The sequence below is a fragment of the Corvus hawaiiensis genome, chromosome 4 (genome assembly GCF_020740725.1).
Source record: "Corvus hawaiiensis isolate bCorHaw1 chromosome 4, bCorHaw1.pri.cur, whole genome shotgun sequence".
NCBI lineage: Eukaryota > Metazoa > Chordata > Aves > Passeriformes > Corvidae > Corvus > Corvus hawaiiensis.
In genome coordinates this window covers 32,214,055-32,236,175 of record NC_063216.1, presented here as the reverse complement: position 1 = coordinate 32,236,175, position 22,121 = coordinate 32,214,055, and the positions used below count along the sequence as shown (strand labels likewise).

At 43.3% G+C, this 22,121-nt stretch overlaps 1 protein-coding gene across 1 annotated transcript in view; it reads left to right on the top strand.

The window, feature by feature from the left end:
- The first annotated feature begins 673 nt into the window (after positions 1–673).
- Positions 674–22,121, top strand: part of UTP20 (UTP20 small subunit processome component) — a 64,397-nt gene continuing 42,949 nt past the window's right edge. The window contains exons 1-18 of the mRNA XM_048300667.1: positions 674–797; positions 1,439–1,519; positions 2,637–2,703; positions 2,896–3,028; positions 3,509–3,697; positions 4,690–4,771; positions 5,810–5,947; positions 6,347–6,502; positions 8,116–8,262; positions 8,762–8,896; positions 10,300–10,377; positions 11,024–11,202; positions 13,140–13,295; positions 13,817–13,905; positions 19,372–19,477; positions 20,676–20,826; positions 21,227–21,289; positions 21,608–21,766. Of these exons, the coding sequence (XP_048156624.1) occupies positions 753–797; positions 1,439–1,519; positions 2,637–2,703; positions 2,896–3,028; positions 3,509–3,697; positions 4,690–4,771; positions 5,810–5,947; positions 6,347–6,502; positions 8,116–8,262; positions 8,762–8,896; positions 10,300–10,377; positions 11,024–11,202; positions 13,140–13,295; positions 13,817–13,905; positions 19,372–19,477; positions 20,676–20,826; positions 21,227–21,289; positions 21,608–21,766 (2,154 nt within the window). The 5' untranslated portion in view covers positions 674–752. The remainder of the gene's footprint in view (positions 798–1,438; positions 1,520–2,636; positions 2,704–2,895; positions 3,029–3,508; positions 3,698–4,689; positions 4,772–5,809; positions 5,948–6,346; positions 6,503–8,115; positions 8,263–8,761; positions 8,897–10,299; positions 10,378–11,023; positions 11,203–13,139; positions 13,296–13,816; positions 13,906–19,371; positions 19,478–20,675; positions 20,827–21,226; positions 21,290–21,607; positions 21,767–22,121) is intronic.

Genomic DNA, 22,121 nt, shown 5'->3' with positions numbered 1-22,121 from the left:
TGCCTGTAGCGGCAGGCAGCCTGGGCAGGGCCAAAGTCTCAAGTTGTGCAAGACGAAACCTCAAGCAGTCGCGTGGTTCTGAGCTGCTTGTACTACACCTGCCCCCACCAAAGCTCCTCCCAACCTCAAGTTCACCTCCCACCTTACTCACACGTCCTTCCCCTCCCGCAACTGCAGCGGCAGGCAGAAGCTTCCACAGGCCGTGTATTGCAAGGGACGACCACTCCGTAACCATATGCTCTTGTGCGAGGATTTGGTTTGCATGTACTTCGTCTGCGATGAGTGGTTTTGTTTAAATTTTTGAGGCCCGGACAAAATCCTGTACTAAGATCAGGGACCTGGGTAGTGGCCGTTTCGGGACGAGCCACCAACGCTGTGCTGTGGGCTGCGCTCCCCCTCCTAATGCTTTCTCCATAGCACAAACTGGTCTTCCCTGGGCACCATCGCCGCCTCCCCCTGGTACCGAGGTGCCCCAGCCCGCCGCCGTACACCAGAGCGCACAGACAACGGCGGAGCAGGGCTGCTCTGCCCCGAGCCCCCAAGGAAACGCCACTCGCCGCCAAGGTGAGACGGGAACAGGACCTTCCCCAGCTCCGGGCACAGCTCCCGTTCCGCACCGCCACCCCGCCCCTGCCCGCCCCTTCCGCCGGCGCTCCCGCCCCTGCTCCCGGCAGCCCGAGCCCGGCATGGCGGCGCCCAGCGCGTAGGGCCGCACGTGTGGGACTCGCTGTGGGGCCCCCGCCGCCGCCGCCATGAAGAGCAAGCCCTCGGCCCACAAGTCGGGGAACACGCACCGGGTGAGCGCCCGCCCGGACGCGGCCGCTGGCCGGGGAAAGGGACCTTAGGCTTCCGCTGTTAGTTTTAGTTCAGCGGTCGTGCCCGACTGCCGAAGCGGCACCGGGGCAGGAGGCGTGAGGGCGGGCGGCGTGGCAGGGTCTCCTCAGCGCTGCCAGGGTCCCGGCCGAGACAGCGGGGCCGGAGTGCGGCTTCTGCCCCGTAGCCGGCAGCTCCATCAGCCGGGTCACCGTCCCTGACCCGCAGCTGGCGCACCACCGCCCTAGTGTACAAAGCCGACATGATTAAATGAAAAAGTAATACCCTGTAAGGGTATTTACCAGGGCGTTGTTTCAGGAAGGCTGAGAGCGGGACAGATAGTTGAAATCTGGGTAGATTCCTCTGCATCTCCTTCAGTGTGTTGTGCAGACGTGTGGGCTGCGAGCCTGGGTTTTGCAGGTCAGGGGGGTAGAGGGTCTGTCCCCCTCCTGGGCATTTTAAGCACGTTTTGCCTTAGTCTTCTTGTAGGGCTGTTATTGAGGGGTTTTATCTGGCAGCCCGTCTTTAGAAGTGGGGTGTCTGTTTGCAGTATGTATGCTATCGAGAGGGATTTAGAAGGGCTGTGCTCAAAACTAAGCAAGAAATGTGTGGTTTTGTTTTTCAGTTTCTTACCTTTTCGGAGCGCCTAAGCAATATTAATATCGATATTATTCATCGGATTGACCGAACTGGGAGCTATGCTGAGGTGAGAGCAGCACTTGTGATTGTTTTCTGAAATCGCATCACAAGTAGATATACTCCATGAAAGAGTCACTTAAGAAATTTATTCAGGAGGAAATTGGAAAGAAGCTCCTGGAAGAACTGCTTTTCTTGGATACTCATTTCATGCTTTGTTCCCTTTTACTTTTTTACCTGGTTTGCAGTATTGCCATAGAGACACTTTGACAGTACCACCATGTTGTTTTCCATGTGGCTGGTGGGCCTGTTTCTGAACATGAAAGATGCTGCTGTGTCACTTAGCAGTCCTAGGACCAGACCTGGACTGGAAAGGCTTGCAGGTGCTGAGTAGTTGCAATAGAATCAGAAGTTTGAAAATCATAAGTTGGAAAATACTTCAAAGATTATTGAGTCCAGCTGTTAACCTAACTCTGCCAAGGTCATCATTAAACCATGTCCCTAAGTGCTACATCTGCACATCTTTTAAATATTTCCAGGGATGATTACTCAACCAGTTCTCTGGGCAGCCTGTTCCAATGCCTGACCACCCTTTCAGTGAAGAAATTTTCCCTAATATCCAGTCTAAACCTCCTCTAGCACAGCTTCAGGCCATTTCCTCTTATCACTTATTACCTGGGAGAAGAGATTGACACCCACATACTGGCAGCATGTGTATAAAGCATGAGCATATGTCTTTATTGATCACAAGGATTATTTATATGGGTCATATAAATCATCGTTATGATTATAGGGATTTGCAGGTTACTGCCACCTGGCCTACTGGATTGTTCTTCTGAACTTCCCACTCAATAGCTGTGAGGATGCCAAAAGAAATTCCAAGGCCTTGTGCTGGCTGAGCTATGGCTCAGCATCTTAGATTATCAAGGTCACTCAACACAGGTATAAAAAGCAATTATGTAAACAAGTCCTGTCACCAGAAAATATTTTCAAATGTGTTTTGAATATTGAAAGAAAGACTTATTTTCAAGGAAACTCCATAGTACCTGTTGAAATTAGTCATTGAGGTTTGTTAGAATATTTTTTAAATGCTTAAGGCACTTGATAGTTGTCTGCGTTTGAACCTCTCATCTTTATAGGACACATTCATTAGGGTTGGTAGCTACTCTTCATCTTTGTTTTGACAGGAGGTTGAAACCTACTTTTTCGAAGGACTGCGGAAATGGAAGGAACTGAACCTCACTCAGCATTTTGGTATGTCGTTTATATTCACATTTCCTGCTTTCCTTAAACTGATAAAATGCATTTCTTCTTCATCCAGAGCCCAAGGGGAGATTATTGACTGTTTTTTGGACTGGACTCTGGAGCCCTATTATTCTTGAACACCCTACATGTTTACCAGGGACTGGACTAGTTTTCAGGGCTTCTCTTTTGTTGTTTGAACAGTGAAATTCTACAATGAAGTGGCCAACAAATGCCAGTCCTTCAACCAGCTGGTTTATTACCAGAGTGCTGTTGTGCAGAGCTTGAAGACACATTTGCAAGTCGAAGGCAGTCTTGCTTACCAACCCCTATTAAAGTAAGTATATGGCCATAAAGGTAGTCAGAGGCCTTGATGATATTTTAAGTAAACATGAGTCCTGTTGTAAGTGTTCTTTATCTTTATTGTACCTGAGGAAAGTATAGCAATGAGATGCCCAAAGCAGTCATGTTTCCCTGGTAGAGCTCTATGGTTCTAAGTCTTCAAAAAAATGTAGCTGTGACAAGGCAAACAAATTAGCTGGAGTGCTTACTGAATGTCAGACAGTATATTAAGGTGCTTTGTTTGATGTTAAAGCACTTGTTTTCTTGTTTACTGCTGGCTGCTTGATGGTTTGAAAATCTTAAGATTCTTGCCATCCACAGCTGCCTAATAGGTGACATGTTTTAAAAAGTGAAAAGTAAAAGTGATGTTACCTTTCTTTCCAAAGAGACTGTGCTGGATTATGCAGTGTTTGACTCGGTTTTTATTGGTTTGTTTTTGAAATGCACTAACACTGGTTTGTTTTCTGAAACACAGTCTGGTGGTGCAGCTGGCTCGAGATCTTCAGGCTGACTTCTATCCTCACTTTCATGACTTCTTCCTGGCCATCACCAAATTACTGGATACACAGGACACAGAGCTGCTAGAATGGGCTTTTACCTCTCTTTCCTATCTCTACAAGTATTTGTGGAGATTGATGGTGAAGGACATACACAACATATACAGGTAAAAACCATGTTTAATGTCTGTCTTGATCAGCAGTTAGTAGATGCTGTAGAAGTGTAAATGCCACATGAATACGTGGCTTAATGCTTCAGTGTACTTGTTAGCATGCTTTCTCAGCTTTTCTCATAGAGAAACTGGCCAAGCTCCAAGGAGTTACCAAATGCAAGGACTTCTGGGCGTGGGGAGTTCCTGAACTGCAGGTGCTTGAAGGCTGATTTTGTATGTGCTTGTCGTGCTTTTAAACCTTTCCCAGGTATCTGCTTTTGGCAGCTGCTGTAGACTGAGCGTGTGGCCTGACCCAGCGTGACCACTTGTTCAGTCTTAAATTGCTGATGCAGCAGGGCTCTTCTTTTTGACATAGACAGTGGTTCCATGTTTCTTCCTCCTAATTTCAGTTTGGAACAGATGGAGCAAAAAACTGGTTACAAACTTCCTCCCCAGCCCAGGCTAAGATGTTGAACATATTGAAAAATGATCTGCTCAATTTTAGAGAATCTGAGGCACCACTCCCTCTGCAATGAGCATGTGATGAGCCACCTGCCACTGTTACTGATACCAGCAAACTGCAAATATTTATCAGCTGTGCAAACTGAATCTTTCAAAACTTTGAAGTGTACAGGAGAGCCTGTTGGCTCAACTAAAATACAAATCTGGCATATACATCAACTTTGGATTCACTTATTGCTACTAAACATGTATCTTAAAAATCTTGATGCTGCAGTTGAATCTAGAGATCCACAGATTTTAAAAGTATTTCTGATTGTGACTTAATTTGTCTGGCACTGTCATTTGACCTTCTTTGCGAAACTCCTGATCTTTATCCAGGGAGAGTGGAAGGGAATCTAGATGAGGAAGGTATTGGCCCTCTCTAGGAGGACAGGTTGTTAGTGCTTCTAAAAAGTGGTAATGTAAACTGGAAACAATTTTTTTAACCAGCTGGTGGCAATTCTTGCATTGCCCCTAAGACAATGGATTATTTTGTGTCTTTGTAGCCTGTACAGCACCCTGCTGGCTCACCACAAACTCCACATCAGAAATTTTGCTGCTGAAAGTTTTGTCTTTCTGATGAGAAAGGTAAGTGGGATGTTTGTACTTTGGTGCTATCTTCATTTTGAAGTGGTTTTTGAATTCAATGTGTAGTATTAGGTTTTCTCCAGAGAAGGGTTAACAAGGCCTGAACTGGCATACAGCATGTCCTGAGTTGTAATTTTTAATAAGTATTTTACTAAGAATGTCATGCATTCCATGTCAGTAGTGGCAAGTAGAGGCCTTAGCACTCTCTGTTTATCTAAAATGACTAGAAATAGTAAGGTGATCCTGCAGAAGGGAGGCTTGAATTTGTATATGCACATTTGCCCACTGGCTTTTTCACAAATACTTGAAGGCGTTTGTAGAACTGAAATTCTTGTGACAATGTTTTTGCATTCCTGAAGATCACAGTATGTAACATTCCCAGGCAGATCAACCAAGATCAGAGAGCAATCTTTCATGGAGTGAGGAAAGGGAGTGGTAGTTGTTGGTTTTTCTTTAGTCAAAATATACGAAAGGCAGGACTCCTTAGACTGGCTAGCTCATTTAAGTATCCTCATTTTTGTCCTAAGTTGAGAGACCTTAATAAAGCATGTTCATTTGATTGGTTGTTTTTGGAAATTTCTGAACTTTAAGTCAAATCCTCAGAAACTGAGGTGTTTCAAATATTGGGGCAGAAGTCCCTGCAGTATTCTCAAGTGTGGTTCTGGTTTTGGATGACTGAATTCTGTGGTCAGCTGATACACGTCTCTTTCTCATCAGGGCAGTGACTTTTGTGTTGCAGTTGTGACCAGTTTAATAGTGCATTTATGCAGATGTTTAAAATCATGAGAAGAATCAAACCCACGTATTTCAGCTGCAGTGACCTCAGCAGACCTGGGGCTGTGGGAGCTGTAGTGACTGAATAGCTGGTCATATTTCTTCTTTGAATTTCCTTGTGTGCTCACAGAACTAGTGAGTTTGAGCTGTTGTGGGAGGGCAGGACTAGGAGAATAACATGGTGCTGTGGAGCCATTTGGTTGCCTCAATCCATTTGGCAGCTCTGAATGGAAGATAACATTTTTTTCTCCTTATGTTTTGTAGGTTTCTGATAAAAATGCACTCTTCAATTTAATGCTCTGTGACCTGGGAGAGCACCCCGAAAAGGTGGAAGGTGTAGGACAGCTGCTTTTTGAGATGTGCAAGGGTGTTCGAAACATGTTCCACTCCTGTGCAGAGACGGTAAAGACAAGATTGCTGCTTAAGCTGTTGCTGTAACAGGCCTTAGGCAGTGCTCACTGAAACCATTGAGTGTTTTTTCATCCACCTCAGTGTATCAGTGGTGATAAGCATGGTGTTAATTACTTGGTAGGATCTGAAAGCCTTCTAGGAATATTTTTTGAGATAGGAAGGTTGTTTAAATACTTCTTGTGCATTATTGCTATGTGTTAAAATTGTACTTCTTGCTGATATTTCAGATTTTATTTCAGATAGCCTTTTTTTTTTTTTTTTCCCCTGTAGTCATTCGAGAAAGAATTGAGATCACTGGAATATTTTAGCAGTACATTGCAGTAATTAGTTTTCGGATTGCTAGATTTATTTTCTAAGTATAAGAACATGATATGCTCTTTTCCTGTGCAGGCTATGAAGTTAGTTCTGTTGAAGCTGGGACCTATTACTGAAGAAGAAATTGAACTACCATGGGTAGCTGTTGGAGAAGCCTTTGAGCAAATGATCAGATCAGCTGCAGTGCATATCCATAAAGAGCATTTTGACATTGTCTTCAAGTGTCTGGAGGTACACTGATAATTTTTCTTCTTACTGTTGTTTTTTTATTCATGAGTGACTGAGAAAAAATTCTGCACTCACTTAGAAAAGTATTTATGTTTTATTGGACCAGAACTAGGTTTTTTTGGTTTTTTTCTGCTTTGGAAACATAAAATACAGGGTCATATGCATGGGAAAAATTATACCCTTCTTTTCTAAGTTCAGTTACCCTGGTGGCTGTTTTGTGAGTGAGAAAGGAACTACTGTAGGTGAGACTTGGAACTCAGTCCTATGGCTGGGCGAGGATGGTTTGTACGATCTGCCTTTGCACTCATTGCAGAGCCCTTGCTGGAATGTAGTGCTTGTTTTATGTTGCTGAACTATATATTGGTGGTTCAAAACCACTTTGTGACAGTAAAGGGGAAGCTTTTTGCCTTACAGATCTTTTTAAAGTGAAGACTTGGATTAAACCTGGAAATCCAAGTTGGAGCCTTTCAGCCAAGTACTGAAAATAAAAATGTTTTCAGTCTGGATGTTCCTGTGTTGCTGCTTGGGGGTTACACTCTGGTTTGAAGGAGCGCAACTGAGTGCTGTGGGCTGGGCTATGTAAGACCAGGGTGATGTGGAATAATCAGCAATCACACAGCCTGGCAGTGTGTTTTACTTACTTGACCAATATTTAAAAGTTGAAAAACATCTGGGAGAGGGATTTGCTAAGGGGGATTGAAACCTCTTGCAACTGACAGCATAGACTGTGTCAGGTGTGCTCCTTGGAGGGATGAAATGGGAAACTGGAGGAAATGGTTCACATGAGCTTTTTTAGGGTAGTCCTTTCAGCATGGGTAAATAATTCCTATTGGTTCCTTCTTGAGACTCCTTCCCTGTGACTAACTATTTTCCTAGAAAATCCCATCCTGTTCCTCTGTCCTCACCCAATATGATAAGCAGTTACTACCTGACTGTCATTAGCTACATATTTGTTTACCACTGAATGGTTTGTATCCCTGAGGTTTCTTTGACTCAGCATCTGCAGTTGTTAGGAAATCTTAGAAATTTGTTACATACTTCCTTTTATTTTTAATGAGGCTTTTTCTTTTACCCTGGGAACTGGTGGATGCAGGGGGATATCTTGCTCGGAGGGAAACATTTGTGTAGTCTGTGATAGCTGTCTAAATTGGGTTCAATTTCTTGGATCAAGGGTAGGAGTTTATACCTTCTGGACAGAAAGAGACACTAATGTAGAATATACATTAAATGAGTAAGCTCTCAGCATCCACATTAGCATAATGATGGTGTAAAAGTACCTAAATTCTGATAATTCCAGTGAAAGCTGGGTGCTTCTATACCTTTGTGGGCCTGGAGCTCAATATTTCTCTTTCCTATTTCTTATGTCAAGTGTTGGCCTTTCTGGAGACCCTCATTTTAGGAGTTACTGTGTTTCTGTCCAAGGAATCTGGGATGCGTTTTTACCTAAGGGAAATTTCCCAGTGTTTCTGCAAGGTTTAATTTGTGGAACATGTATGAGAGAGCTAAAAATAGTTTGTTGGGCAGCTGAGATGATTGACTGTTTAGAATGTCCTCCAAATAGCAGTAAGTGAAGCCATTTATCTGAAACATTTCATTTCTCTATTTTATTTAAACAGGAGTCACTCTTAGATTTGCAGAGGAAAATAACTAAGGTCAACTGCTCTGTGGCTTCAGAGCAGATGGAAAGGATTCTGCAGGCTTATCTGATCTTAGTGGAACATGCAAATGGATCCAAAATCTCCCTGCCTGAAGATGTCTGTCAGGTAGGTCAGACTGTCACTTGGATGTATCAGAGAAGTATCAGTTGAATATGGAAGAGGTGTGGTGAGCTGAAGCATTCGTACGCATTTCTGATGCATCACTGGGCTTAGGATTTGAGATGAGTGAACAAATGCATATATTTTGAGTATTGCTACCTCTCTGATCCTGTGAGATTTTACCTCTGTATTGTAATGCTAGTGCAGCCCAGCTTTAAATGAGCAATGGGGAAAATGGGCTAACTGCTTCTAGAGTCTGTTCCTGCCGCTGTGGAGGAGACCCCACCATATCAGTTGTGTGGACCATTTCTACCAGAGTCACATACATTTGACCCCATTAGGGTAGATTTAGGGCCTTCAAACTTCAGTGGGACTATTAGGATTAGTTTCTGTGGGCTGAAGCTTAGAACTCCATGCCCTCCTGGTGCAGAGGCTGTCCAGACCATTCAGACCAGATAATCATTGTCTTCATGGACAAATATGAGTTCTCTCTTTCTCATTTCAGGTTTTAATAAAAATGTTACAAACACCCTATCTCTCATCATCTTGCCGCAAGATGCTGCTGAACACCATTTCTGCGTTCCTGTTGGCTGAGAATGTTTTGTTGCCAGATTCTTTGACCAAGGAAGCTATTCAGAAGGTAAGAAGGATTGCTGCTTATGCCAGAAATTCCAGACTTCAAATTCCCTGGAGCAGGGTGATTTCTGGACATTCTATTTCAGGCTGGGAAATACGCCAAAATGTTCCCTTTAGCCTTTTTGCACAGACAGTGAAGAAGCTGCCCAATGCCTTCAATAAAGTCTGATGAGGTCTTGGGATTACTTGACAGTCTTGCACAGGCTGTCAGTATAGCAATGCCACCATGGCAGACATCATTGCAGTGAAATCCAGACTGATGCAAACACCTACAGCCTCTCTAGAGAAAGGAAGGATAACAGAGAAGGAATATGTCCTGCCTAAGATCATAAAGCAGATCATTGAGTCAAACTTAATGAAAAAAATACATTTTTAATTAAGTTTCCAAGCATTTAATGAGCATGCTTTAGCCTTGTGAACAAGGTTCATACAAGTGCAGTTTTGATTTAGAAAGTACAGGGGTAAGCATATTTCGGTACTACCTTTGCTCCTGGAGCATTGACAGGATTAGCTGCATACATTCCTATCAAATGTAGTGTTGCAAAGATTAATAGGAGATTATACTATGGAGTCTGATCCTTTAGTTTTGCAATTAACAGTGTGGACCATAGTTGTAATGTGTGTGTGTGAAAAATATTTGAAATAAAAATGCCATGCAATTTACAGTGGGAAAGCAAGACTCGAAATTGTTTAAAAAAGATCAAATTTCATTTGGTCTTCAGTGTTGACTTGTTCTGAAGTAAGATTGGTTCTACCTGTGGCATGAGGCCAGTTTTGCTTAGGAGACTTCTTCAAACATTTGACGATATTTGTGTGAGCTTCTGTTAAACTGGAGGAGGCTTAAAGCTGTCCTGGTGTTCTGAAGGGAAAGAGAGATCTGGGTGTGTATTTTATCTTAGCATTGAGTAGCACTGATCCTGGGTATCTCAAAGGACTCTTCCTATTTTGGGTCCTTCAAAGGCACAGAGGTTGGCTCTGCCCGTGAGGTAGTAAACTTTTTGCAACCTGCTACACAGAAAAAATGCTGAGTTGAAATATATTTTGAGCCTCAACTTTTTCCCGACGGTGTGTCTGTGCTGCAGTCGTAGAACTTTCGACTTACATTTTCCACATCACACTGAAGAGATAGCTCAGTTGTCTTTGCACAGAGGCAGTAGGATCCAGCAGTGTTTTTGAAAAAAAGCGTGTCAGTAGGGTTTCTTAAAAAGGACTGTGCATTTTTGTATCTGAATTGTCACTTGGAAACGCTGCTGCTCTGTGTGCTGGGATTAGCAAGTGAGCCAGGCTGGCTATCTCAGAGTTCAAAGCATGCTTGATTTGTATACCAGAAAAAATGTCCTATGGGTAGTAAAGAGGTGACTGTGAAATGTCTCTTGTTCCTGTCAACTTTTCACTTGCATCTTGCAGGTATTTGCAAGTGGGTTTGAACGGCATTTTCTTTTGGACTTCTCTGAAGCAATGTTCACAATGAAGCAATTTGAGAGGGTAGGTTAAAATGTTTGTGCATTATGTTTCTTTTTGTTGCCAAAGGGAACAACTGGAGAATCCACAGTATATTTACGTGCCTTGTATGCTGAAGGATTGTTGTCTATTGACATGATGTTTATTTAAACTTCTGGCATGATCTGATAAGAAGGAAAGTGGTTACTTGAGTTAGTGTTCTGTAAATGTTCTCAGAGTTGGAGAAGGTGATAGGTATCTGTTCACAAAAAGAAGCTTGTCTGTGGGGAATTAAGAGGGTGAGTGTGTTATGGATGGGAGGAATAGAAGGAGTTCTGGAGAAACTAAGTGGAAATGAAGAATAAGCCCTGTAACTGGTGATACGTGAGGAATCAAATTAATTAAATGGAGTGGGAGGTGAAAGCCAAGTCAAGGATCTGGAATGTCCTGATAAGACTGGATTTGGTGCAAAATGAGTTTTTGCAGCAAATTACTGTCCCTTCTGGGATAAGAAAATGTCTGTGTGCTGCTGTCTAGGGCCACCAGAATTGATAAGTGCAATGCTTTGCTGGCTTATTTGTGAGCATTTGGATTTCTCTGTGGTTGGTGTCATGGGTTTTTTTGTGGATGTGATGATGATTAAAGAGGCTTGCCAATCTTTGACTTATGTGGGGTTTTTTTGTCTCTTCAGCATTTTCTCCCATGCTTTCTAGAATACACTGAACATTGCTTCTCTGGCACAGATGCCATCACAAAGGACGAAGCTGTGGCAATTCTGGCTAAACTCATTTTGGTGAAAGCAGAGCCTCCTACCATTGGTTCAATGGCATTTGAAAAGTATCCTCTTGTTTTCACTGAAGCATCTGTCAGGTGAGACTTCTCAAGTTTAGCAAATACTAGATGTGTCTGTGTGGCTCTAGGCCTGAAGGCAGGGCAGAGCACATAAAAGTTGACCTCCTGTATTTGTTGGAGTTGTGTAAATGGCAGCAATGTAAACCAAGTGATATAGCAGGATATCATTTTCCTTTCTGAAATTATATGAGAAGAAATGCTGCTCTGGAAAGGTGATCACTGATATGAGCAGTGTTGTGGTGTGTGTACGATGAGGATCTGTTACACCATCATGCAAACTGCATCCCTTGGCAGTTAATCTTTGTAGTGAGTGCAGCAGTTCAGGTTCTCATCGTTACTGACCTCCTGCCTGTGCCCCAGCTTTTTTCCCTGTATGCATATGTCTTGTCCAGGAGCTTTCTTGGCAGCAGTACTGTAGTCTTGCCATAGAGCACAGCTGGATACCAAAGGACATATAATTAACCCAGAAGCAGCACTGTGCTGGCACAGCTTGACTGCTTTTAGTTGCAAAACTAGCTTGGTTGCAATGGAGTGGTTGCTTTTCCCCGAGCCTCTTTGGAAAAATTAGGGGCAACCACTGCAGCACAGAATGACCATTGCTAATCTAATGATAGTGATTTTTCTAGTAATTCTAACTCAGCTAATTCGAAACTTCTGACTTTGTATTGCCTTTTATGTAAGCTTTTATCTTTTCTTAAAGCAGTCTACTCTGTGTGGGTTTTTCCTATTTTTATTAAATAAGAGTAGAAGCACTGAGGAACAGAAGGTTGAGTCAAAATGATTAAATTTGGTTTTCTTCCCTTATTTCCTTTGTTTCTTGGTCTCTCTGTTTTTTCCATGGTTTGGAGTACACAGCTGCGAGGACCTTGGTCCTAGTTGGACTTTCTTGTGCTCTTGCAATGTCAGTGGTATAAATTACAGCCAGGAGGCATCTCAAGAGTTGCATACCCCATCTCCTATCTAGTTACTAAAGAGTCCAGTTTTGGAGATTTCTGAGCTGCCTCTGGCAGTCTCTGCCAGTACTTTGATATCTTTATGGTTAACAGGTGGTTTTTGATTTATTTGGGCTTTTTGGATTTTGGGTTTTTTGTTGGGTTGTTAGGGATTTTTTCCCCAGTCCTCAGTGTATAACTTAAACCTTCTTTACGGCAGTTTAAGTCCCTTGCTGCTTATCTTATCTGCTGGAAACATAAAGAGCAGAATATTTCTTACTCTTTGCATCAAGCTTTTGCAAATAGCAGGCTTTCATCATCAGATGTGTCTGAGATCTTCTTTCTCTGCACCAACAATCCTAATTCTTTGAGGTTTATCTCATAATTTTTTTTTTTGAGCCTCTAATGATTCTTACTGTTGGCTTTCTATTATCTTCTGTATTTCTTGAAGGGTGAAGCCCATGCAGTCTTCTGACTGTGATCTTGCAAGCACTGGGTGGAATGGAAGGGTTGCTGCACACAGAGTGTGAAGGACTCCTGTTCATATGTTCCAGTATGGTGTCAGCCCCTTCTGCCTGCAAATAGGCTTGTTGATTTGGGCTCACCTTGTGAGTCCATTTAAGTCCCAAAACTTTTACCTCACTGACTGTTTTCTGTCATCCATCTATGTCAACATTATCATGATTAATAACAGCAGTCATAGAGATGACTCTCCGGTGCTCCTAGACTCTGTATGTCCTAGTTGTAAGGGTGTCCAACTGAGAACTATTGTCTTTTCTTTTAGAAATATTATTTGAACTTGAAATAAAGACCTGACATTTCTCGTGGTCCGTGCTTTGTACTCTTCAGCATGACTAGATGATATTTTGTGCTGTAGAGGACATAGAGAAGGAAAAAATCCCTTGTGTTGTGCAAGTCCTTTTTGCTAGAAGTAGACAACATAATTTTGAATATCATAGGAGCAAAAGGAACAATCTCTGATATGCAGTGGTGGATTACTAAAACGTTTGGGTTTATTTTTAGCTCTAATACAAGGCAACAAACAAGTAAAAGAAGAGGAGAAAAGGCAGAAGTACCAGTGTTGGATCATGTACTGTCTTTAATTCATTTACCAGAGAAGGAAGACATCACTGACCTTTCACAGTCTTGGGTTGCCTTGGTTGTACTGCCACATATTAGGTAAGGGATATTCTAAGGTATTATTGTCATGTATTTCTGTAATACTGTCTACTTTCTTACTGTCTGCTAGTTCTCTTTCTGTAGGAAATCACTTTACTAAGGAAAGGACAATAATTGCTTGTGGCTAGGCTCAGGAATCTGGGGTTAGAAGTCAAAAACAAGTGTTGCATGGAACTACCATGAGTCAACGGTAAAGACAGGAAGAGTTTCTTGATTGCCTACTCACTAAATTTGGCACTTTAGTATATAGAGATGTTCTTGCCTCATTTCAGTTTGTGTGTTTTAAGCACTGTCCTCTCTCAACAGTGTTTTTTCAGTAATTATTGAAGGACTAGTTGGAGACAAGATGCAGAGAATGCTACAACTTAAATTGTGACTCAGAAATAGCAAAAACGTTTCGATGCTGGTTTCAAACTTGGAATGAGCTACCTGTAATTTAATAGAGATAAATGTGATAGAAAGCTTTCATATGTAGGTGTCAGTGTAACAGAAATAAAAGTCTTCCCATTTATTTTGGACAGACCAATGAACAAAGACCACATTCTGCCTCGTGTGACAAGTTTTATAGACTCTCTCTTCACAGCCATTGACAAAGGAAGCCTCTGCAAAGGTCAGTTACAGTTACTTCCTGTTTGTTTGCTTTTTGTTGATATATAAAAAAATAAAAGCAGTTTTTCTGATTACACAGAGCATGAAAATGAATAGTGGTAGCATTGTATCCAAAATTATTTACCAGCTTGACTAAGAAGAGCAAAGCTTGGGAGGAAACAACCTTGGGAAACAATTCTGCATTTGCTGTTCGTAATAATGATGGGGTGACAGATGTCCTGCATAGTGGAAGACAGAGGTAATTGGGAAGGAAAAGAAGAAAGTGAGAAAAAAAGAGGAAGGAAATCTATCTAAACCAAATCCAGGCTGAAGCTGTCAAGTGAAGGAGAGACTATTGACTCACAAGTTCCAATTCAAATCTATAGTGCAAAGTTTAGGATGTTGCCATCTGTCAGTTAATAGCTACACATCGATAACAACTATAAACTCAATTCAGCACGCTCCAGTCACATGTCATTATCTTGAACCCTTTGAGCTCTGTGTTGGGTGCCAAAAAGACGTGTGGTTTAACCCCAGCTGGCAGCTAAGCCCCACGCAGCTGCTCACCTGCTCATACTTGCCCAGTGGGATGGGGCAGAGAATTGGAATAGTAAAAGTGAGAAAGTTTGTGGACTGAGATGAAGGCAGCTTAATAAGTAAAGCAAAAGCCACACATAGAAGCAAAGCAAAACGAGGAATTCATTTACCACTTCCAATGGGTGGCAGGAAATCTCCAGGAGAGTAGGGCTTTGCCGTTTGTAGTGGCTACTTGGGAAGACAAACACCATCACTCTGAACGTTCCCCACTTTATCTGCGGAGCATGACCATATGGTCTGGAATATCCCTTTGGTCAGTTGGGGTCAGCTGTCCTGGATGTGTTCCCTCCCAGCTCCTTGTGCACCCCCAGCCCACTCACTGGTGTGAAAAACAGAGAAGGCCTTGATGCTTTGTGAGTGCTGCATACTGATAAGAAAAACATCCTTCTGTTGTCAACACCATTTTCAGCACAAATCCAAGCCAGAGCCTCATACCAGCTACTATGCAGAAAATCAGCTCTATTCCAGCCAAGACCAGCACATTCTCTGCCTGTTATTCAATACCATTTACGTCATGCTTGGGTACCACGCTATCCAATACAATCTCATTATCCACGCCTTCCCCTCCCATCCTTTGATAATCATTCCCTTGGTCTGTGGACCACCCCTGTAAAATGTTCATGAAATATCCACTGAGTTCATTTAATCCATGAATTTGGGCTCCGTCTGTTATAGTGGTCACTCAGGACAGGAGAGTTGGTGTCTTGTGTGGAATTGTTTGCCACCAAAGTCAGCTCATGTTGGTTCACTGCTGCACTTGCACTGCTTCTTTTAAAGCTTGTCCTCCACTGGTTTGGATCATTCCTGCTACAGTAATTCCTACAACATGCAACTTAAACCACAAGTTACAGCAATTTAAAGTTATATGCATTGTAGTCTCCACCCCAGTCCCTTTGGGCCAGGCCACAGGGCTTAACATTGCAATAAACTCCTCCCCTTGCTTGGGTTTGGATTTATCCACAGACTGCATCCTCGTTAGGGGAGTAGTTGCTCCAAGTGGAATCTTACCTATGAGTCTCAGTTTCTCCTGGGGTATACCCACTGTGGTGTAGACTTATCCATCACCACAGGTGCTTTGGGGTGCACCTGTTCCAAGACAGCCTTACCCATGAGCCACAATGCCTTCAGAGGTATCCCACTCCAACTGTGGCATTACCATGGCTGCTTTCCCTCAGGAGTGTACCTCCTCTGCCATGGGCTTATCTGTGGCCACACACTTTGAGGTGCTCCAGCATGATCTCATCCCCAGCCGATGAGGCTTGAAGGTGTACCTTCTTCAGCATGGACTTACTCACAGGCACAGATGCTTCAGAAGTACTTTCTCCAGCGTGAACTTACCCTTGGGTCGCAATTCCTTCAGAGGTACACCTGCTGCAGCACAGACATAACTAAAGCCACAGATGCTTTCAGATAGACTTGCTTTGGCATGGACTTAACCATGGCCACAGATGCTTTGGGGTGTCCTTCTGTGTGGATTCGTCCACAGCTCACAGTCCAATTGACTCAAGTTCACACTGGAGTTCCAGCCTGTGTGGTACTGCAGAACAAAACCAGCAGCACTGCCCTGGCCACCTGCCCACCTGCGTGCATTGCCATGGCTGTTATCAAAATGTTCCCAGGTACAGCAGAGGAGGGTGATAAGCAGCACAGCACTACAGCTGTGAAAGCAAAGAGCAGTCACTAATGATTAGTGGCTGCTAATAATGCAGTAAGACAAGCAAGCCCTATGGCAAGCACAGAAACTTGCCAATTAATAGCTAAACAGCAGTAACTGCTATCAATCAGGGCTCAATCTAGCACATTGCAATCAAATCTGTCATTATCTCTAACCTTGGAAGCCACATGTTGGGTGCCAGAAAGGACTGCTGTATCTTAACCTCAGCCAGCGACTAAGCTCCGCACAGCTGCTTGCTTATTCAGCAGGGATGAGGGGAGAGCATCAGAAGGCTAAAAGTGAGAAAGCTCGTGGGCTGAGATAAAGACAGGTTAACAGGTAAAGCAAAAGCCATGCATGCGAGTGAAGCAAAACAAGGAATTAATTTGCCGCTTCCCAAGGGCAGGCACATGTCCAGCTATCCCCAGGAAAGCAGGGCTCCATCACTCAGTTACTTGGGCAGACAAATGCCATGCCTTCTTCCCCACGTGTTACATGCTGAGCATGGTGCCATATGACAGGGGATATCTCTTTGGTCTGCTGTCCCAGCTGTGTTCCCCTGGTGTTGGCTAGGGTAGAGTTAGTTTTCATCACAGTGGCTGGTATGGGGCTGTGTTCTGGGTTTGTGCTGAACACAGGGTTGGTAACACAGTGATGTTTTGTTACTGCTGAGCAGCTCGCACAGAGCCAAGGCCTTTTCTGCTTTTCATGCTGCCACACTGGCAAGGAGGCTAAGGGTGCACGGCAGGCTGGGAGAAAGCATAGTGAGGACAGGTGACCCCAACTGACCAAAGGGATATTCCAGACCATATCACACCATGCTCAGTATATAAAGTGTGGGGAAGAAGGGGTAAGGGAGGGGATGTTGAAGTGATGGCATTTATCTTCCCAAGTCACCACTACATGTGATGGGGCCCTGCTTTCCTGGAGATTTATGAACACCTGCCTGCCCATGGGAAGCAGGTCCTGGTTCTGTTTTGCTTGTGTGCATGGCTTTTTTGCTTTCTCTCAACCCACAAGTTTTCTAGCTTTTACCCTTCTGATTCTCTCCCTGATCCTGCTGGTGGGGGAGTGAGCAAGTGACTGTAGGGGGTTTGGTGGCTGGCTGGGGTTAAATGACAACACCCCTCCCAAGGCCTCGTGTACCCCCAGCCTCCCCACTGGTGGAGTAGGGTGAGAAGCAGGAAAGGAGCAGGAAAGGCCTTGGTGCTGTGTGAGTAACAGTTCAGCAGTAACAGAAGCATCCTTCTGTTATCAACAGTTTTCAGCACAAATCCAAAACAGAGCTCCTTACTAGCTACTATGAAGAAAATTGCCTCTATCCCAGCCAAAACCAGCACACCATCTCTGACCCAAATGACACCACTGATTCTAAAATGCTGCATCTTTTTTCTCATCTTTTCCTGGTTGTCTTCCCTCTCTGGACAGTAAAAAAAAAAATTAACTGAGCTTGCACAGAGCAGGGCAGTTGTTACTCAGGGGGGTGGAAAGTGTCTGGACCTGTAACAAACTATAAACAAGTTATGGAATGCCCCAGGTTGAGTGTTCATCGTTCCTTTGTTTTTAAGGGCTGTTTGTCATTTTCCATTTATAATACCTTTGTTAATATTCCTAAATGTATTTGCCAATCAGCTCTGTTGCTTTTTCTTCTTTAGAGAAGCTTTGTCAAGCATAGCCCTTTTTGATTTAGGTCTTTCTTTTATCATATTTGCAGGTTTTTCATGCTGTCATTACTGTTTTATTGGCAATGTACTTAGCCTAAAAAAGGAGTATCTAAAATTTCTTGGGTCTCAGCTGGCAGTAGTAGCAGCTCTGCACAAGCTCTGTGTGCATGCCAGAGGCACATTGCTGTTTCTTCCTTTGTCAATAAGGGAAAAGAAAACAAATGCAGCCTCAGTCCTGTACTCATGCCTCCTATTGTCCCATCTTTCACTTACTTGCTTAGTTTTCTTCAACCTTCTCCCAGACTAGGGTTCCTGGATGCTTTTTTTAATCCTCTGGCATTCTTTCCACCACGATTTCTGCAATTCTTTCACCTTCAGCTAGGACTCCAGTCTTCTCTCACTGCCTGTGCAAGGCTCCCAGTCCTGTGCTACATTTGACCTGCCTGGCCTCTGAGCCCTGAGGCAAAGTGCAAGTTCCAGAACTGGGTGCTTTTGGTGTTCTGGTTGCTGTGGAGTGCAGAGCACTGGCTTGAAAACTGGGACAGAGCAACAGCAAGTTATTGCTGGCAGCTCTTCAGGGCCAGTATGGAAGTGCTCCCCTTATTAATCACACAGGTGTGTCTCTAGTGAGGTAGAAGCTGCTATCTTTGTTCAGCATGGGCACACTGCTACCAAAGGGCATGCAGATTGCAATTTGGGAACTGTCCTTACACTTGAGATGCAGAAAGTTTCCTCCTGTCATTACCTGATGTTTCTTCTCTCTTTGAGGAGCTCCTTATAAAGGTTAATGGTTAGCAGGATCTGGCACACACCTGGGGAATTAAGCAACTTAGAATAGAGGAATGTTTTCAGAAGAATAAATTGGAAATGAATGCTCACTTCCCCTTCTTTTCCATTGGCAGCATGTAAGACAGTTATATCTTTTAAAAACTTTCTTTAATTTGCCTGGTTTAGGAACAGTATTTTTTCTGCCTGGGAAGAGATGAAGGAAGGGATTTTTTTTTTTTTTTTTTTTTAAAGCAACCTCTTTGCTGACTTAGCAGTGTGAAAGGAAAGGAATTGCCCTTTCTTGCCTGGCAGGGCTTTGGCTATCCTGTGCTTCTGGGAAACCATCCCTAAAGGAGTCTGAGAGGTTTAGGAAGGAGGCAGCATTCAGCAAACCCACCTGCCATTCACTAATAAATACTCAGTCTATGAATACTCATTCATACCAATTTGGCATCATTTCTTCCTTTTTAGCAGAGTGCTGTCTGAGACTCCTGCCACAGTGCTTAACTCCAGATCCTTGCTTTCTGCACATGTGGATGTGATGGAAACATGCAAACTGGGAGCTGTCACAGCTTTCAATGCTGGCTTGCTGGAGGAGGCACTTATTTTGATAGCTAGAGAAGCATTTCTTTTATGTGTTATGATTATGTGGTATGGTTAAAAAGTACACATGCTAGTTCTGGGATCTATATGCTACCTTATTTCTCTGACTCCAGCCTTTTCAGGATGGGCAAGCACCATACAAGCACAAGTCACTGAGAGCTGAGTAAATTTACAAGATGTTCTTGTTCTTTCTCTGCTCCAGGAAGCCTGTTTGTGGCCTGCCAAGCTGTAAGTACTCTACTTAGTTTGGTGGAGTCTGCTGAAGTACTCCATTTGTTACCTGTGGAGCGTGTCAAGAGCTTGGTGATGTAAGTAAACTGTGCCGGTTCTGTGGTGCTTTATGGTTTTCCTTGGTAGAGAAAGAGATGACTTTGCCTTTATGTAGGAGCTGGTTAAATGCTTGTGTGCTGCCCATTCTGTTATGCTGGTGCATTGCTTCAGTATTGTGGTTATGGAATGGAACAAAGTTCTAGACACTGTGTTAGGAGAACCAGGTAGATGTAGTTCCTGTTCAATGACATTTTCTCTGCAAACTCGTGCTTTCTTAGACAGCTGCAGGGTAGTGTGTCAAATAAGGTGGCTCTAGTTTTGCATTGCAGTGCTACACTGGTTCTAGTTTTACTTTGGAATGCTATGCTTAGTAATTCTGTGTTACATTATGATAAAAGAGACAGGAACAGCACTTTCTGAGCTATGTCAAAAGCCTGAGTTTGCTGGCGGTGTTGGGATTCGACTATGTCCTTACCTATGCGTGTTTGTGCTTGCTTCACAATGGGAGGAGATTTTGTATACTCCATTTTATTTATTTTGACTCAATTTTACTTATAATTAGCACAGAAAACTGGCTGTCTGGAGGGATTTAAGGAGACCATTAATCTCTCTCTAGCATCTCCAAGTCTTTGGTGGCTTGAGCTTCAAAATATCCTGTTCATTTAGGAAGTTATGGTGACCATGTCTGAGCCATGATGGAGATCAAACAGCTTGCCCAGATCAGGCAGGAATTATTGGCAGTGAGCTTTAGCCTAATGCTTTACTGCCTGCTCTGGGCTGGGGATGTGAAACCTGCTCGGAGCAAGGGATGTAAGGTAGCAGAAGGAGGTTTCTCTGTGAACAGGCAGGATTCCTGGGATCTCACCTAGGCCTGGATTATTTCTTTTCTGTTGGAGTTGATCAGTGACAGAACACCTGGGCAGTAGCAGAAGCCCTTGTGTGACCTATGCGGGTTTATTTTCTGCAGCTGTGTGTATGTGGGTCCAGCATGCAAGTCCCAGTTTGACAAGCCTGATTAATACAAAGGAGGAATCTCATGCCTCTTGGGCTGTCATGGGTTTTGCAGCTGCAAGCCATGTTCTGGTGAAGTCTGACTTCACTGGTCTGCTGGTGCAAGCAGAGTCTGAAATAGTGGAATTTTCCCTTAATGTTGTAGTTATCACTACTGCCTTATTTTCAAATACCAGTCTTGTTGCAGCGCTTTCTGTATGCTAATAAAATAATCCATTGTTTTAGCACTTTCCCTTCAGACCCCTCTGCGCTGCTGTTGGCTGATCTCTATTACACGAGGCTGGCATTGTGTGGCTGCCAGGAACCCCTTTCCCAAGGGAACCTAATGGACTTGTTTGAGAAGTTGCATCCTAATATTTCCACTGGTGTTTCCAAGGTAATCTGCTCTTTTGAGCACCTGCAAAGTAATTTGTATTTTAACAATAAAATGTAAGTAAACATAGATAAATAATAAAGTCTGAAAGGAGAAGCATGAGACTGTGTAAAGCTATTATTTCCATAGTGTCTGCTTAGACCTGTGTCACTGGGGCATGAGTTAACAGAGATTAACTGTTAGCCCTGTCAGCCTTGCCTCTTCCCTAGAGGTAAATCAGGGCAGGAGCATAATGCATTCACTTCTAATTGCCTTCTAGACTGCGGGAGTTCCTCTGTTTCTCAGCTCTAAGATGAACCTGGTGAAATCAGTCTCCTGTAGCAGACATTAACCTCTCCGTAGGTGTATACATGTCAGTATGTATTGCCTGCATGCTTCTGACATACACTTCTGCTTGGAATAGGTCCGGCTGTTGACTGTTCGAATTCTAAACCATTTTGATAATCCACCTTCTACGCAGATTGAGGTAGGGCCAAAACTTTTCATTTAACGTTTCAAAGCGCTATCTGTGTTCCATGTTCTGTGTGAACTGTTTTTCACTTTGCAGAAACAAAATGTATCTGGTAGAGGTAGTCCTCTGCTTTTGTGCTTTCACATTCTGCTTTTATTTCTTTGTCCCCCTGCCTCCTGGTGTTTTCAGATGTGTGCCTAAATGATGGAAACCAGAGCAAGTCCCTTGACTTTGTTCTTTAGTCCAGAATGGCTGTGAGTCTGTATACTTTTGTTGAAGTACTTTTCAATGAGATAAAGGTACTCTGACAATTCATGTCACTTGCTTGTTCAGGGTGAAGGCACAGGGGAATTCCAGCCAGTATTTGCCATATTGCTCCAAGCAGAACTTGTGCCAGCAACAGTGAATGATTACAGAGAGAAACTTCTCCATTTGAGGAAACTAAGATGTGACATAGTGCAGCCTGCAATACCAAGTGGATCTTTGCAGGAGGTAAGGATTTATTGTCAAAAAGCAGTTGTCACATTCCTTTATTCCAAGAGAATGTTCTTATTCCATCACATGGATTGCAGAGTTTTTAATGAGAGTGCATCAAAAAATCAGTTAACCCCCAGATTAGGTTTTAGAAAACTTAATTGTTAGTAGGGATCACAGATCCCATTGTCCTCAGGAGTACTGCGTTGAGTGGAACAACAGTGGTATCTAGATAAATGGCCCACAGTCAGATTAATTTGGGTTTGATGTCATGGAAAGGATGGCAAATGATTCCAGGGAGAAGCATTCCAGGCAAATGATTCCAGAGTTGTGAGCAAATTTAAAATCATGACCTTGCCATGTCCTCAGTGTG